Source organism: Sceloporus undulatus, chromosome 7 (assembly GCF_019175285.1).
Source record: "Sceloporus undulatus isolate JIND9_A2432 ecotype Alabama chromosome 7, SceUnd_v1.1, whole genome shotgun sequence".
In the NCBI taxonomy this organism is placed as follows: Eukaryota; Metazoa; Chordata; class Lepidosauria; order Squamata; family Phrynosomatidae; genus Sceloporus; species Sceloporus undulatus.
The window spans coordinates 42,410,162-42,429,043 of NC_056528.1; the positions used below are offsets into that span (position 1 = coordinate 42,410,162).

At 42.1% G+C, this 18,882-nt stretch overlaps 1 protein-coding gene across 2 annotated transcripts; it reads left to right on the plus strand.

Annotated features, from left to right (window-relative positions):
* Nucleotides 1–964: 964 nt before the first annotated feature.
* TNMD (tenomodulin) lies at nt 965–18,882 on the plus strand. Of its 2 annotated transcripts, XM_042479044.1 has the most exons (7): nt 965–1,035; nt 1,237–1,371; nt 11,557–11,697; nt 13,353–13,454; nt 16,590–16,743; nt 17,430–17,596; nt 18,417–18,882. In XM_042479044.1, exons 1-7 carry the CDS (start codon nt 988–990, stop codon nt 18,624–18,626), a joined length of 957 nt encoding a protein of 318 aa, XP_042334978.1. In that variant the 5' UTR covers nt 965–987; the 3' UTR covers nt 18,627–18,882. The 2 variants fall into 2 exon arrangements, with proteins under 2 accessions (XP_042334978.1, XP_042334976.1); XM_042479042.1 differs by lacking the exons at nt 965–1,035; nt 1,237–1,371 and adding an exon at nt 6,778–6,878.

Consider the following 18,882-nt stretch of genomic DNA (forward strand, 5'->3'; position numbering starts at 1 on the left):
TGCCAGGCGCCTTTTGCTCTCCCCTGGCTCTGCTGCTTTTTGCTCTTTGTAGAGAGCAGTTGGAACAGCCAGCAGGAGAACAAGTGGCACCCCGGGGATTGCCTGGCTGTGTGCGCACTCTCTCTTGGCCTCCCTTGTCACCCGCTGCGCTGGCACCACCCCTAAACTTTGCCGCCCTAGGCAGCTGCCTAGCTTGCCTATATGGATGAGCCGGTCCTGCCTGTGCAGCTATTAACTTGAAAGTTTCCTTGGGTTTTCCATCTTTAAGTAAGACTTGGATTAGATGGACTTTCAAGTGAAGATCGTCTTCACTCTGATGACCTCTTTGAACGTTGTTGCTCTTGTTATCGTCATCACTGTTCAGTCCATTTCTATCAAACTTATATTTAGCAATAGCTTAAAACTAGTTACAATTAAATAGTTACAAATAACTACTACCCTGTGATTATTTCCTCTTCCCATTAAATATGTCAGTATGATGATTGTAAAGTAACAAGGGATGATTCAATTCTTTTTGTGGTGTAACTGTAAGTTTTTAATTACTTTTAGAGCTATAGGAGTGTGGCATCTCTAAAAGGTGGAGGAGGGATGTCACATGTTTAAAGTGGTGGCTGGTGTTGTGCCTCATGCTTTGTCTCATCCTCTATTGTGGTTGTTGTGATGGGGATCATGTATATGGAAGGAAGGTATGTAAAATTAATGAACAGGTATCTATTCTAGTTCTGCTTTTGAGAAACAAGAATGGTGTACTGTTGAAAAGTTTTAATGGTCACAGTAAATATCTGCTTTTCCAAACCTTGGAACTATAAGCATAAGTAGTAACATCATTGAGCTTGGCCAGCTTGAGCCATGGGGAAAAGGGAGCCGTTGCTTCCTTGACATACACTGAGCCAAAGCAGCGTGACTCCACCTTAGCCCCAGTGGTCTCTCGCAGTCTTACTCTGCACAACACACAGAAGGGATTTTGATCACAGAGGGGGAAACACCATGGCCAAAGATCCCCCAGAAAGCTCCCAGGAATTCTATGTGCTAGATGTAAGTTGACAATTTATTACTACTTTATAAGGTGGATTTATGTGTGCTTCCCCTCTCAATCCCCCCCTCCATTATTTTCAGATCACTAACAACTCTCTCTTTCATCCCATTTTATATTGTGCACATTATAGCTTGCATGAACCAACAGCTTTATCTAATTCTATATTTCCACTTTTTTGTCCATTTGTTAACTATTATTAGCCACCAGCATCTGAGGTCAGGAAGGATCTCTCCAAAAGATACAAGATCCACTGGATGCTCCTCTGTGCCCTTGCACTTTCTCTCATCCTAACCATTCTGGGTGTCTACTATTTTTTGAACCCATCAACTAAAAAAGTAAGTTATATGCCCCACATTGAATTTATTTGATGCTTTATTTTAAATCTCTCTCTAGCATTTCAAACTATCTTGTTTAAAATAAAAAGGATATAAAGCATTCAAGGTGATTTTAAGGAAAGTTTTCAGCCTTCTCTGTTTTATTTTAATTTTTAATAATGAGTTCTTTGCCAGAAAAGCATTCTGTCACCTTCATAGCACTGGCCTGAGAATTAATTGTGAGAGAGCACTTTCCATTTTATTTCAATTAGCTGGCCAGAAGCTGATGGGAAACGCATTATGCCATCACATTAAGGGAAAAGAAGCCAGATTTCAAAAGTGATTGATCACTGCTGACTTTGACTGTATTTTTTATTTCAACATACCTGCTGCAGAGAGGACCAAGAGGCGCTTAAAGCAGAGAGGAATGTCCTACATTGCATTAGTTTTATTAGCTAGTGTTTGGAGAGCAGTGCTTCGTGTTTCATTCAAGGTGATTTTAAAGAAAATTTGGAGCTTTCTCTATTTTATTTTTTAATAATGAACTCTTTGGCATAAAAACATTCTGATTTTTTTAAAGAATGCATACATATGAGGAGAGAACTGAATTTATAAATGTTTAATTTTGAACTACAATTTCCAGAATCACACAAGAAATCTACATATGCTGGGACTTATAGCCCCCCCACCTCCAAAAAAAGGATCTTTCTCAAGCTCTGGAAAAGCATATGTATTCATGTGCCTTTGAGTCACTTGTCAGCTTATGGTGACCCATTCATTTCATACGGTTTTCCTAGACACGGAATACTCAGAGGTGGTTTTGCCAGGGCCTTCCTCTGAAATATAGCATTTGGCACCAGAATACACAGAATATGCAGGATACACAGAAAGAGGACACAATGCTTTGTGCTTTATTTCTCAAAGTACATTTTCCTTTGAATTTCTGTGCATGGGATTCTAGAGTCAAATGCCACCTTCTCTATCCTAGGTTTCCTTCCTTATGTCACCTAAAATTCGATGATTTAGGCCTAGCATGGGAGGATGGGATATAACAACAACAACAACAACAATTCTCTTCCAGTATGTGACTAGGCTGTCCATCTCCAGCCACAAAGGGCAACCCCTGCAAGCTACACCAGGATGTCACTGGGCATTGGAAGTGATACAACATCACTTTGTTGCCACTGGGGAGCTTGGAGTTAACACATTTGGAGGCAGAAAATCCCCTGAAAAGCAGCAAAAATGAGAGGGTTTCTGGAACTGTCATGGAGGTGCATAAGTGGAGTTCTGGGGCTGTTTGTTTCCCACCTCTGGTCAGTTAGTTCAGCTATTTGTACTCCCTATAGAGATTGGGATGTGGGACTTTGCCTCTTTTTTGCCAACATATATGCCTATTTATTTTATTTTATTTTATTTTATTTTACTTATATGTTGCCCTTCTAAACTGGATCCAAGGCGGCTCACAAAAGATACTTGAAAACAGTACAATTTTTAATACAAAATTTAAAACATCGCATTAGTTTAACAAGTTAAAAATATAAAATTACAGTCAGCCTCGCGGAGCTTGCCTTATGTGGCTTTGAGCTTATGCGGAAGGCAAGCCCCAGCAAAAGTAATGGAGCGCATACCTGCTCCACTGTGAGCATGTGCCGCTGCAAGCACACGCTTCCGCAAGCACATGCCTCATTATTTTCTATGGGGCTTGAGCATATGTTCTTTTCCTCATATGTGTGGGGGGGTCCAGAACGGATCACCCGCGTATGGGGAAGGCAGACTGTATTTAAAGGTTGCACAAGCAAACACCCTAGAAGAAGCCTCCCTGCATATTAAAAGCCTGTTTGAAAAGAAAGGTTTTTGACTTACAGCAAAAGAAGAGAAGGGAAGGAGCCAGTCTAACCTCCCATGGAAGGGAGTTCTAGAGGATGGGAACAGCCACTGAGAAGGATCTCTCATGTCCTCACCAAGGGAGCTTATGATGGTGGTGTGACCAAGAGAAAGCCTTCCACTGAGGATCATTCTGGCAGGTTCACCTAGGAATAGTCAATGTGGTGTAGTGGCTTGAGTGTTGAACTAGGACACTGGGAGATCAAGGGTCAAATCCCTCTCAGCCAAGGGTGACCTTAGACATACACACTCTTTCAGCCTTAGAAAAAGGCAATTGCAAACCCTCTCTGAAGAAATTCTACCAAGAAAACCCAATGATAGAGTTGCCTTAGAGTTGCCAAAGTCAGAGATGACGTGAAGGTGCACAACAACAACGCACTATAGATCAACATTCAGTTTGATGGGATCCTTCTGGAGGCAGAGAGAGAGAGAGAAGATGAGTGAAAACAGAAGACCCAAGTGAGTAATAAGACTGGATCATAGAATCATAGTTGGAAGAAACCGTAAGGGCCATCCAGTCCAACCCCATTCTGCCATGCAGGAACTCACAATCAAAGCATCCCCGACAGATGGCCATCCAGCCTCTGCTTAAAGACCTCCAAAGAAGGAGTCTCCACCACTCTCTGAGGGAGTGTGTTCCTCTGTCGAACAGCCCTCACTGTCAGGAAGTTCATCCTAATGTTGAGGTGGAATCCCTTTTTCTGAAGCTTGCCTCCATTGTTCCAGGTTCTATTCTCTAGAGCAGAAGAAAACAAGCTTGTTCCATCCTCAATATGACATCCCTTCAAATACTTAAACAGGGCTATCATATCACTTATCTGTCTCTTCTCTCAGCTAAACATCCCCAGCTCCCTAGGTCTCTCCTCAGAGGGCATGGTTTCCAGACCCAGATCAAAAAAAGAAAGACATCTCACCCCACACCATGCTTTTAGCTTTAGCCCTACTCACTGCTAGCATAGGGCTGCTGCTGACAGATTACTTGCCAGAAGGAGGCAGCCCTTGACAGTAAAGAGGTTCCTCATCTTTACATTATACCAACACAGGCCTCAGTTCACCACAGAACTTCCTTTCCTTCCACTCCTCCCTGTAGAACCTGGGGCTACTGGAGAACCAAAAATGCATCTGTGGAAGTAGACTTAAGTCTACAAAAGCTCATGCTGCCAACTTCTTTTTTTCAGTTAGTCTCAAAGGTGCTACAAGAGCTCTCTGCATACTGATTCTACAGACTAACACAGCTATATCTTTGAATTCTAGTGGGGTTTTCTTGTTCTCCAAAAGTTTTGGGGGGCACCTGGGGATGGGTTGAAATGGGAAAGGGAGATTGTTCCTTTTGTGGCTGGATTCCACTGGTCTACCCCAGTGCTTTTCCAGGATCACCGTCAGAAGAGTACTATGCCCTGGAGTTGGCCATTATTGGGTGTTTTTTTCCTGGGCTCTGTTTTTCATGCTCCGCATTCAGGAGTTAGTTCTAAGAAGACTCTGTGAAAAGCAGCATCTCAAAGGCAGAGGCAGCAACCTGACTCTGATGTCTTTGAGGGGGCAGCAGGGAGGCTGGTGCCAGCTAGGAGCTGTCTGGATTATACACACCCTGCCTTTGCTTTCTTCATTGTTTGACCTGACAGTAACATCTGTTTGCAATCAGCCGCCTGCTATTCAGAAGCCAGTTCTGGAGAACGCATTTTCATTCCATATACATCAAATCTTTTTGCCACGTCTCAGATATGTATTAAAGCTTAGACTAAAAAATAAATCCAGTTATTAGTCTCAATTAGAGCAGACCTACTGAAGTAATTGAATTTACATAAATGCTAATTTACCACTTAGCAGTTGATTCAATGGGTAAATGTGACTAGCAATTGGATTTAGGCTCACAAGTCCCATTTCTCAGCCTGGAAAACCCATGTGTGTTGGTGTACAACTCCCATTATCCACAGCCAACTTTAAAAAATCTTGGGGACACCAGGTTGAGGAAAGCTGATATACTATGAATAGAATGAGAATATATATTGATATCCAGCTGACTTCCAGTCAGTTCCAACAGGTTTCCAAAGAGCTTCACCCCATGCAACATCTGTACAATGTCATCTATGGTCTTACAGAATGTTTTTAATGCATGGACAAAAAGGAATGAACTCAAAGCTAACCTTCAGATCAGAGAAGCCAAGCCCCTCTAGATGTTATTGGACTCCCATTCTCAGCCAACATTAACAGTGTTTGGGGAGATGGGAGTTGAAGTCCAACTACATCCTGAAGGCCTTGGTTACTTTACCAACCCCTAGCATTTGATAAACACCACTGAGTGAGATCTCTCCTTTCATTCCCTCTGTCTCTCTGACATCAGGAAGCAACTTTCCAGCCATACGTGGCCTTCCAGGAAAAACAAAACTACACTAGGACTTGATTGCTAAGGTAATGCCAATTTTTTTGCAAACCCAAATAAAGTCAAGGAGAAAAACATGCTGAAAAGAATACAGCTTTCATCCTTTTTTCAATAAGCAAACACGCAGAAGAAGGCCTTGTACTTTTTTCTGGAGTCATGCAGTCAGTTTCCCAAGAAACCCAGCATGACACAGAAGGCAGAGTATACAGACTAATCCACAGTATAAATTCAAGGCAATTCCATTATTTTTAATTCCTCATCTGTGGCGGTGGCTCTAGCAATAGGAAGTATAAGATAACTGCTTAGGCATCAGCTGCTGCAGGGCTGCCATGACCATTTCTCTTAGAATCACAGAATCATAGAGTTTGAAGAGACCACAAGGTCCATCCAGTCCAACCCCCTGCCATGCAGGAACTCTCAATCAAAGCATCCCCAACAGATGGCCATCCAGCCTCTCTTTAAAGACCGCTAAAGAAGGAGACTCCACCACTCTCCGGGGGAGTGTGTTCCATGGTTGGACAGTTCTTACTGTCAGGAAGTTCCTCCTAATGTTGAGGTGGAATCTCGTTTCCTGTAGCTTGCATCCATTATTCCAGGTCCTGTTCTCTGGAGCTTGCTTCATCTTTGGTGTGACACCCCTTCAAATATGTAAACTGGGCTATCATATCACCTCTTAACCATCTCTTTGCCAGGTAAGGTTGCCATTTTCCGTTTTTCCCCAGGACAATCCCAGATTGGAGCGTCCCAAAAATGGACATTTTTTTACCCTCCAATCCCAGATTCCTGCTTTGTTTCAGGCCATATTTTGTCAATCTCCAGTCGACTGGAGAAAATGTGGCCAGAAGTCATCTCCTCCTCCTCCTCAATGGACTTGGCACCCTCTGTTTGCCTCCTCCTGTGGCTGAGGCACGGTCAGCAAGGCCTCCTTGGTGCCAGGGCTGAGGTGTGGGGCCTGAAGGGGAAGCTGGGGCTGCAGATGGTGGAGTTGCCCACCACTGAGTGCCTCCCAGACTGCATCTTCATGGAGGATGTTGCCGCGAAGACAGCCCTCATACGTTCAGTGGCCCCTAGCAGGAGCAAAGAAGTAACCTGGGAGATGGATGGGGGGATTCTCTCCTTCTGTCCTTCCTTCCTTCCTTCCTTCCTTCCTTCCTCTCCCCACAGAGAAAGGGAGGGGATGGCCTCAGCAGCAGAGGAGGACAAGCCAACACCAAGATGGAGGACCTTTCCCCCAAAGGTAGAGGGGGGGATTACCCAAGAGAAGGTACAAAACACTCCTAGAAATGCATACTTCTTGGCCATGCTCAAAATGGAGGATGTTCTGAGAAGCATGAATTTATATTAATGTTTTTGGCTTTTAGCTAATCGTTTCCTTTTCTTGAATGTCCTACATTTGGGCTTACATTTTGTCCTACATTTTGTCCTGGTTTTGTGGGAGAGAATTGTGGAAACTCTATCTCCAGGCTAAACATACCCAGCTCCCTAAGTCTCTTCTCATAAAGCATGGTTAGCTGACCCTTCACCATTTTGGTCACCCTCCTTTGGACACACTCCAATTTGTCAACATCCTTTTTGAATTGTGGTGTCCAGAACTGGACACAGTATTCCAGGTAAGGCCTGGCCAAAGCAAAATAGAGTGGCACTATTACTTCCCTAGGTCTAGACACTATAGTTCTATTGACGCAACCTAAAATCGCATGGTCCTTTTTTGCTGCCGCATCACACTGTTGCCTCATTTTCAACTTGTGATCTACTAGGACTCCTAGATCCCTTTCACATGTCTTGTTAAGCCAGGTGTCCCACATCCTATATCTATGCATTTCATTTTTTTCTATCTAAGTGCAATACCTTATATTTCTCACTTTTGAAATTCATTTTGTTCATTTTGGCCCAGCTTTCTAATCTATTAAGGTCATTTTCAATTTTGATCCTGTCCTCTGGGGATTAGCTACTCCTCCTAATTTCGTGTTATCTGCAAATTTGATAAGTATACCCCTAATTCTGTCATCCAAGTCATTGATAAAGATGTTGAATAGCACTGGACCCAGGAAAGAACCCTGCGGGACCCCAATGGTCACTTCTCTCCAGGATGAAGAGGCGGCATTGGTGAGCACCCTTTGGATTCAGCCAGCCAACCAATTACAAATCCACCTAACAGTTACATTGTTTAGCCCACATTTTGCTAGCATGTCTGCAAGCGTACAGTATCTTCAGAATCCTGCCGACGGAACAGTATACCTGCATGTGCCAAATCATCTGCCTTGCATCCCCTAAAGCCTGTGATGCAAAATGTGTTCCCTCTCCAGATATTATTGTGCTGCAAGGCCCATCATCCTTCCTCATTGGCCATGCTGGCTGGGTCTGGTATGAGTCCCAATTTGACAACACCTCAAGAACCAGACCTAATATACGCCTGCTATAGGTTATGCTGCTGCCCTCGAATGTGGTAGAGGGTGCTGGTGCATTGCCAGTGTTAAAATAATATTCCATTTCCAATCTAGTAGGCATATTTATATGGCAGTAGGAGTGGGAAGGGGAGAATCATATCCTTTGGCACAGGCAGAAAAATATTTGGATCTGATCCCTCTCCTCAGCAGGAACAGAAGTGGAATGAGCAAGAGCAGTGTGTACATGAAAAATATGATTATGAATCACACTGTTCTGATATGTAAGGTGATTTTTATTGAAGCTTTAGTGAAGCTTGGTCTTTAATGAAAATGCTGGGCATTTGGCCTTTCCTTGTACCGGGAATAAGAATCCTAGAACCCATTTGCCAAGACAAAAAACTAAGGATAAAGAAGGTTCTTTCAGCAACTCCATGCCCAGGAATCCAAATAGTAATTGTCTGAAGAGCCTGGGGGAGATGAGGAAAGGATTTGGCAAAACCAACCTATTGGTTTGCTTCTGCTCCTCAGCTCAGCTTCTGCTCAGCTTGTACATAAATAAATAAAAATAGACCATCAAAGAAAGTTGAGCCTATTAATGAATGGCTTGCTGCTGACCGTTCAAACACAGTCTCCATCTGGGGAGCATGTGGAGCCCCCAAGGCTGTTTTTAACTCTCCACAATCTATCCCCATTTCTGGCAAGCAAATAAATATATACATACAGGAGAATCCTGCCTTCAGAGAACCTCTCACACCTTGTTTTCGCAGAAAATGTTAGTGTTTTCAGAACTGGATTTCCTCCCCAAGCCAGATATAACTTTCCAGTGCCTTTTAGAAGACCCAAGGCCCAAAGAGGGTCCTGGGACCTGATAAATGACTCCCAGGTCCCTCAATGCCCATGTCAGCTCTTACAACCTTATGGCACTGACTGTAAAAAACATTCATAGAGAGGGCATGACAGCAAAAATGATATAAAAAGTTTAGCCTGGCAGATCCCAGTTAGTTTAGGTCAGATTTTTTAAATGGAAAGCCAGAATCTGAAAGGACCTTCTCCTGTCCCCCCTAAGGAATGTGCAGAGTGCCTGGAAAAATGCAAACAGTTTGGCTGTGCTGATTAAGAGTTTCTAATCCAAAAAAGAAAGAAAAATCTGAGCTCCAAATAAATTTTACATCACAAAAAACGATATATGTCTTCAGTGTGACAGAGTGCCTCAGTCAAAGGAAGCTGACCTAGGGCAAACACTTGCAACCCTACAAAAGAGGTGGGTGGGTGTAATGATAGAAATATCTTCAGCATACGATTGGAGGCAAACACATGTTTGTTTTTAAAACACTGAAGTTATTTTTGTGGTTTTTTTTAATTTTTGGAAATTTTATTAACAAACATATATTCTTTTCACATACAGACATAAAATCATCCTAATTTTCATACACTTCCATACATTCACGCATTCTTTTCTTTCTTTCCAATCATTTCTTCTCTTCTCCTTCCACCTTCTTCCTTTTACTTCTTTCTTCTTCACTCTTCCAGCTTCATTCCTTCCTTCCTCACTCACTCCTTCCTTCTTTAAATCTAACATTCTCCCCTTTCTCCTCATTAACCTCTCTTCTCTTCTTCCTCTCCGTAACCTATCCATCTATTCAAACCTTCATCCAACATACTTTAACCCTCAAATTAAATTTCTCTTCTTCCCTAAGTAAAGCTATTTTGGAAAACTTGCTTTCACTGTATCAGACTTGCTCAATCCGCTGCCTTCTAAACATGATGATGATGATGATGATGATGATGATGATGATGATGATGATGATGATGATGATGATGATTTATAATCACCAAAGGGCAGAACATCAAACATATATAATCAAGAAAAAAAACTAAAATACAACACTACAATATACTAAAATACTATACTAATATACTAAAAACAAAATCCCCATCTTCTGCTACCCATCTTGGCCACCCCAGTCACACTCAGCAGCTTAATCCGGCAAATCATAGAAGAAAACAAGCAAAATCTTCCTCCAGCCAGAGGTGCAAAGGAAGACCATTTCACAAAAGTGGAGCCAGACCCTGAAAGTCTCGTAGCCTTGATAGAGCATTGGTGGAGCTGACAGTAATCCTTTGCCTGTAGATCTTTGCCTGTAAATTCCTAGATGGTACGCAGCATGCTACCTGGGCTGCCAGAGATTCAGGGAGGTTAAAGTGCAGAGTCTTAAAAAGCAGGACCAAAAACTTGTAAAGATCCCTGGCCCAAATTGGTAACCAGTGGAAGCATCTATAAAGGGATGAGACATGTGAATATTTGGGGAGATTTAAAACAGCCCCAAATGAATGATAACTCTCATTATCTCAAGCTGCAGCAGCAAATGACTGTGCAGCCTAGGAAGGATGGGAATGATTCTGGGTTCGTAAAAGCTTTTTTATGCCATTTTAAAGTCTGCTGATACTCTGCCTTCCCCCTCCCCCACTTTCTCTCTCCCCCTGCCTCAAAAAAGTTTCAAATGGTACACTCAGCCACAGTCATAAGAAAAAGTTTCCCCATGAGAAAGTTGGAATTACAAGATCCTTTTCCAAAAGAAAAAGAAAAAGTCTTCTGATGCCTCTCTGCCTGATGTGAAGCACAGCTTGTTCCTGGAGAAAGTCTGGCAAGTTAACATGCCAGTCCTTTCCAGGATTTCATCTTAAATGTTCCATAGTATGAAATGCGTTGGTGGGAAATTTTCCAGAGTTATCTCTCTGACAGCTACAAATTGAACGATTGCTATGGTTTTGACTAAAATGGCATCGTTGGGGCATTAAATAATAATAATAACAACAACAACAACAAAAAACATACAATACAGTACAGTAAAATAGCCCCACTGTCCTCTCCCTCATTAAAACAGATCCACACAATATAAATAAATTTCATCCATTCATTACTGTAGGTATTCCTCTTAAGGAGCAACTCACACAAACTGCTAAGCCACTACAAAAATGTAACTCCCCAAGCTCTGCGACTGACTCACCTGCAGGAATAGTACCTGGCAAGCATGCTTGACAACATGTGTGAATTGTCACTTTTGAACTTATGGAGACAAAGGGCCATATTAGAACCAGGCCCTAAATTTATTATTTATTTGTAACTCACGTTAATATCCTGCCTCAAAAGAGCACAAGGTGGAATACATGGTTCTCTTCCTCCATGCTTTACGCTTTCAGGTCGATTGAAAGAGGTTGATTTGCTCAGAATCACCCATGCTCTATCCACACTGCAGAAATAATCTGGTTTGAGACCACTTTAACTGTCATGGCTCCATGCTATGAAATGAGAATGATACCACTGTCCCCCACCACTATTTTACTCTGGCTCCAGTGGACACTGGTGGCCCATGCTGGGTGAGGGATTCACAGAGCTGTTGAACCAAAAAGGTAACTTTTCCAAGGTCAGAGAAACACGAAGTCGTTTCCACAAGACTGAAGGGTGCCCACCCACCTCTGTCTTAGATGACACTCTTTTGCTGCTACACAAGCATTGCTTCTCTGCTCTCTTTTCTACTCAATTCATTATTTCAGATCTATGACATGGAGCATACCTTTTTCAGCAATGGGGAGAAGCAGAAAATATTCATGGAGATAGACTCTCTTGCCAGAACCGAGATCTTTCAATCTGGAAAGGGCAGCAAGGAAGTCCTGGAAATACACGACTTTAAAAATGTACGTACAGCTGTTTTCCTCTGTTCAGCATTGGCACTAACATTAGCAGACTGAGGCAGTTGCCTCTCATAGGAGACAGTGTGGTCTCAAAGATCAGAGTTTTGTGCATTCTGAAGCCAGACCTCTGTTGTCTAAGCTAACCTCCGCTCTAATGTAAAGGCAGAATTTAGAAAAGCTAATTTTTAACATTTAAAATGCACAGAATCCATGTTTATGAGATTCTGGGGTTTGCGGTACAAAAATGAACATTTCCATGACTCTAGATAGAGGATGTCAGCTTCTACGCATGGAATATGGAGCTGGGCTTGTTCTTTGCCTCAAAGTGTCTTGTGTCAAGCTAGCCTCTGGCAAGAGTACCTCAGCAAAATACCGTATCACGTTAAAAATAAACCTGGCAGAGAAACAGAGAGAAGCACATTTTTCTTTCTGTCTCCACATGACATCAAAACACTTTTGTGCTCTTTCAGGTGTAAAAGCATGAGAGAAAGTGGTAAAAAGTCTCTTTTGCCAAACAGATTTTTCCAGATTGGCAAAAGGGACATTTTTACGACACTTTTATCACCCTCAATTGCTTTTACAACTGGAAGAGAACAAAAGTACTTCCACGTTATGCGGAGATAGAAAGATGAACACGCTTCTCTCTGTTTGCCTGCCGGGTTTGTTTTTAATGAAGACATTATTAAAGAAAGCACAATGAATGTTCAACGCTCACCAGGTTGGATCCAGAGTCTGCCCTACACCAATGGAAGACATGTGCAAGTACATCAATTTATTTTATTGCACAACTCATGGTACAATATTGTTCCATGTACACAATAACCTGCCATTCCTATCTTGAAACAATTTCATGGAATTGTATTGCCATTAGCCGCTCTGAGAGCCTTTAGAACTGAAGCGTGGGGTATAAATACCCTAAATAAATAATAAATAAATAATTACATCTTTTCCATAAACTTATATGGGATCCAACATACTATTTCATGTTTACATTTATTAATATATTTGTATCAACTGTTCAAAAAAAAAGTCAGCTTTTATCATAACTAGGAAATTGGTTTGGGCTCCTGGGCTGAATCTCTACCCATCTGATCCCATGCGGGTGGGAAAACACAACCATCTGCCATCCTCAAATAGAGCTTCTAGTCAGTGTTGCAAAAGGGATGTGGCTCTGCTCCCTCTTGCCTTCTCCATATAGGGATGAAAGGGGAGCAAAGTGATTGCTGCAAAAGCCTTTCTGTTCCCATGGCTTGGGTCTGGGAAACTGTCTGGCATCAGGTGAACCTGCAGATTAGGAGAAAGCAATGCAAACGCCAAACCACAGGATGCCTACAGAAAGCACTGAGGTCTCAGTACCTTTCCCTACTCCACACTTTTCCTCATCAGGAGAAATCACTGGTCTGGTTTGAAGCTGAAGACAAAAGTGAGGACGACTCTCCTCTCCCTGATTGGACTGGAACCATTTTAAGACAGAGGTTCCCCTTCCCTGCTTTAAGTGCTGTATCAAATGTTACATCTACCAATAAAATCATTGTTTTGCTTTACTGAAAACTAAAATGGTGTGTTATATTCTGAATCTAGCTATAACCATATGACTGACGACCTGTACCCCTTTCCTTCCATTCCTCCTTCACCTGCCTAATCTTCTACTCCACCAGGGACTAACTGGCATCTTTTTTGGTGGGGACCCAAAGTGCTTCATCAGGAGCCAGATTAAAGGGATACCTGAAACATCCAACATCAAAATGGAGGAGCCTGAGGTATGCCCAAAAAAAAAAAAAAATAACCTGCTGAATTGCCAGAGATTGCAAACAGCATAAAGTGTTGTTATTGTCAACTTCAATTTATGGAGATCTTATGAATGAGCTTGTCTCACAGCTGTCTCGCAGTGGATGCGCCATCGGCGTTTGAAGCTCAACATTTCCAAGACGGAGCTTCTTATCTTTCCACCTAAGTCCACCCTTCAATACTCCTTTTCTGTTCCTGTTGATGACATTTCTATTCGACTGGTCCAGGAAGCCCGCAGTCTTGGTTTCACTTTTGATTCTTCTTTGTCTTTCATCCCCCACATCCAGGCCACATCCAAAGCCTGTAGATTCTTTCTTTACAACATTGCCAAAATCCGTCCATTTCTCTCAACCTCCACTGCAAGGCTCTGGTCCATGCCCTGGTGGTCTCCCAATTAGATTACAGTGGTACCTCGGGATACGAAATACCCAGGTTACGAAATTTTCGGGATACGAAAAAATCCCATAGGGAATCATTGTTCCGGGTTACGAATGTTTTTTCGGGTTACGAAAAAACTTTTGGTGCTTTTTTCGGCTTTTTCGCACGGAATCGCGGCTTTTCCCCATTAGCGCCTATGGCAATTCGGCTTACGAAGGCTTTTCGGGTTACGAAAGCGGCCGCGGAACGAATTAATTTCGTAACCCGAGGCACCACTGTACTGCAACCTCCTTCTGGCAGGGCTTCCTCTCTCTCATCTTCATCCTTTAATTTCCATTCAGCATTCAGCGGCACGCATCATCACATCCGCACGCTGCTTTGACCATGTTTCTCCTTTATTATCATCCCTTCACTGGCTCCCCTTTCCATTCCATATCCAGTATAAGCTTTTGTTGTTAACTTTTAAATCCCTGCATGGGCTGCCCACTCTTTAGTTATCTGATCTTCTTTCTCCTTACATTCCCATTCGTACCCTCTGTTCTAGTAGTCAAGGTTTGCTGTCCCAGCCTAGGATCTCCACTGCCCCGTCCCGGATTCATTCCTTCTCACTTGCTGACCCTTACTCCTGGAACCTTCTTCCCCCATGAACATGGGTCATCACTTCACTGACAGCTTTTAAATCTGAGTTGAAGACTACCCTGTTCAGGGAAGCATTCCCAGGCACTGTGTGAATATTTATCTGATATTTGATTAGATAGTGGATGTTGATGTTTTAATTGTTGCCTGCTTTTTAACTAATTCTATTTTATATTACTACTTATTGTTTATATGTATTTTGTAGATTGTACGCCATTGGCAGGTTTTATATTTTTATTGATTTGATTATTTGTATGTAAAGTGAGGTGTACATTTACAGTGCTATAAAAATAAATAAATAAATAAATAAATAAATAAATAAATAAATAATAGACCTCCAAGTCACCCTATCATCAACAGCCCTGCTCAGGTCTTGCAGACTCTGGGCCACGATTTCTTTCATTGAGGCTATCCATGTTCTCTTCTTCTTTTCCTACTGCCTTCTACTTTACCAAGCATTATTGTTTTTTCTAGTGAGTCTTGTCTTCCCAGGATGACAGTCTCAGTTCAGTCATCTTGGTTTCTACGGAGAATTCAAACCTGATTTGTTCTATGATCTATTTATTGGTCTTTTTAGCAGTTCATAGAACTCTTCTCCAGCACCAGATCTCCATTCAGTTCTCTTCCTATCAGCTTCTTCCACTGTCCAGCTTTCACCGCCATGCATAGAAATGAGGAATGCAGTGGCATAGATAAGCCTAACCTTAATATATATCTTTACACTTCAGGATCTTCTCTAGTTACATCATAGCTGTCCTTCCAAGTCCTAGTCTTCTTTTGATGTCTTGACTTCAGTCTCCATTCTGATTAATGACTGAGCAAAGCTATGGAAAATCTTGTACTATTTCAATGTCTTCATCCTCTACTTTAAAATTATGTAAATTAAAAGTATGTACCTGTAGTCATTATTTTGTTTTCTTAATGCTCAGCTGTAAACCTGCCTTCTTTCTTTATTTTTTTCAGTAATCATTCCAAGTCTAGGCTATTTTCTGCTGGTAGAATAGTGTCATCTGAATATCTTAAATTGTTGATATTGCTTCCTCCAGTTTTCATGCTGCCTTCCTTTTAATCTAATCGAGTTTTATGTATGATATTTTTAGCATACTATTTAAGCAGATAGCGTAATAAGATGCAGGCTTGTCTCTTGCCAATTGGAAACCATTCCGTTTCTTTGTATTCTGCCCTAACAGCAGCCTCTTGTCCTGAATCCAGGTTACTCATTAAGACAGTCAGATTCTTCAAGAGCAATCCATAGTTTTTCATGATCTATACAGTAAAAGGTTTTAGTATAAAGAACAGGCTAATTTTCTTTGGAAATTCTTTGGAAATTCAAATTACAAATTTCAAAGAAAAGGGAATAATCCCATTAGCTTTCAAATTGCTCACAGACCAGGCAGATATGATCAGCGTGTGTTAAATGCCAAGCCAAACATGTCCAGATGGAATCAGTTTTAAACCTGAAACTGGCCCAAGTTAGTCTAGTGAAGAAAACAATGTGAAATTTTTATCCAGGATCCATTCATGACTTCTTAAAATACAAATGTGTCCAAATAAGCTCTTTTGTTTTTATCCTGGTTTTGATTTCTACACTGAGTGCTTGGAAGAGGGATAGAATCATAGACTAGGTACTAAGCTTCGATGCAATAATTTTGGGACTACAATTTCGACAGTTGTCCATCCAGCTAGCAGAGTCATGAGAGTTGTGGTAAAAAAGTAACTTTCCAAGATCTGAAGGATTCTAAGAAACGGGGTGACCAACTATTTGCACATTTTTAAAAAAGAAGAAATGTGTCACCAATAGAAATAGGACTAAAGGGGGTACAACACTGCATACAATTTGCATTTGGCTAATTTATATGTAGAACTACAACACCGATTGGGTTACCCTTCAGATTTCAGAAGGACATATGCCCATTTTTTTCTGAATGCAACTGAGAAAAACACATGTTCATCTTTGAATGTAAAATGAAGTATATCACTTTAACCAAAAACAAAACTCTAGCCTAGAAACAAAAAGCTGGTAAAATACCTCTCACTCAAATTGCTTCTTTGAGGTAACAAATGAAGTGCAAGACTATTTCATTTCTTTGCAGGAAGAGGAAATTGCAACCACTTATTTCGAGCAATCTGTGGTCTGGGTTCCAGCGGAGAAACCTGCTGAAAGCAAAGATTTCCTGAAGAATTCCAGGATTTGGGAATTCTGCAGAAATGTAACAGTCTACTGGATCCACCCAACCTTGCTAAAAGGTAAAACATCTTCTTCTCTCAATCTCTACCACCATCATGTTAATGCCAAGCTAGAGTTTAGAAAAGTTACTTTTCTAAAGTTACAGCTGGGTGGGGAATTCTTGAAAGCATCTTCATAAGAGTAATGTTTCCAAGTTCTGGCAACCTCTTGGCTTTTGCGGCACAGTTTCCATGTCACCAGAATCCACTTTTGAAACTGGGAAGCAATTGTGCATACCCAAATACAGATGCACCATTTTAATGCAAAGTAGATGACATTCAGAATCATAGAGTTGAGCCTCTTCCAACTCTATGATTCTTTGGAGCAACTAATTTGTTTATGAAGCTAAAAACTGTTTCCCAGCTCGATTTCCTTGCAGGAAGTAGCATGCAGCTAGTTTGAGGGATGGGTTATAAATGAGAGTAGCCCTTGGAAGTGTTGCTTTTTTGGGCTACACCTTCCAGAATGCCCCACCATCCTGGTCATGCTAACTGGGACATTTGGGAATTATAGTCAAAGAATTTGATTATTTGACCCACAATATCCATAATCCTTTACCATTGGCCCTGCTTACTGGGACTTCTAGGAAATAAAGTCCAAAACATCTGGTGGAGGGGGCAAAAATTCCCCACTTTTGCCTTACAATGTTCTCATTTATGCAGCTAGAAAAATTCATGATGGCCATGTGCCTCTTCTTCTTTTTAAGAGACAGGAGTCTTTGACTTTGAAAATGAAGGAGAAGTGGAGAATGGGTTTCCTATGAACAAGCAAGAGTGGGCTGAAGATCATCAGGAGGAAAAGAAAGGAGGAAGACCAGGCAACAAACGTCAGGCTCGACAGCTCACAGAGGAGGACTTTCCAGTGAATGACTACGTAAGTTTCTAGGATGAAATAAACAGTCCTCAGGTAGCACTGAGCTCTGAGACTGAGGCCCTGTTCAGACCAGCCTGAAAGGCTGGCCTGGGGGCAGAGTCGGGGTGTTACGTCTAGATGACACACACCCCAGCTCTGCTCCCCAGGGCACTAGGATACCGCATGCTGCTCCAAATGGCAATGGCATCCATATGACGCAGTGCCAAAGAAGCGCTATATAGTCATGCTGCCGTGGCTATGACGCCCTTTCGGGGGTGCAAAAAGGAGCCGCTTTTTGTGACTCTTTTTCACGCCCTCAAAAGACTGGATCGGGGCTGCAGCATACGGTTGCTGCTGTCATAATCTGGCTGGAAAAGGCACGGAGTCTGAGCTTCAAAAGGAGAAAATATAAAGTATGTATTTTTATACAGCCCCATTCCCCTACCTGTTTGCCTGCCCCTTTCCTGCCACCACCTTGGAAAGTAATTTTTAAATCTTGTTTTAAAAATGCTCCTCTGGGTATGTCACTCCAACTTCCAGCATCCCTAGTGGTCATACTGACTGGAGAAAATGGGAACTGTAGTTGAACATACACAGAAGGTATCAGATTGAGAAAAGACTGCTTTAAAGCATTACAAAATTAGAATGGCAGGGAACATTGCATAGGTGGGAGCAATGAGTTTGCACCTGCCTTCCGCAATGCTGCCCTACATAATAAGCTGGGATCCCTCCCAATAAATAATTGTCCAACACTGCCTTGGCACCAGCCTGAATCTACTGTGTTCCTGGAAACAAAATCAGGAATGCATGTGTTATTTGTCCTTTTCATTTTCCTCTCTAGACAGAAAACGGACTCGAGTTCCACCCGCTGTGGGATGAGAGGGGCTACTGTTGTGCCCGTTGCCGCCGTGCTCATCGATATTGCCAGCGAGTGTGTGAGCCACTACTAGGTTATTACCCCTACCCTTACTGTTACCAAGGTGGACGCGTTATCTGCCGGGTAATCATGCCATGTAACTGGTGGGTAGCTCGTATGTTGGGACGGGTATAAACATGCTCAGCAGAAGAAAGTAAACATGCCACAACAGTGCATAAAACCTTCCCAAACCATTCCCTACAGGCATTTGTGCTATCAGTACTCTAAGTGCCTTTCCATCAGTCCCATGGGGACACCTTGATGTAGAATGGCATAAAGAAACCTTTCACTCCTCATCAATGCCAATCATACATGTCCACCCTCAAGCACTAGCCTGGACAACAAGATGGCAGGCAGGGCTGAAACAACCTCCAGAAGGTGACAAGAAACC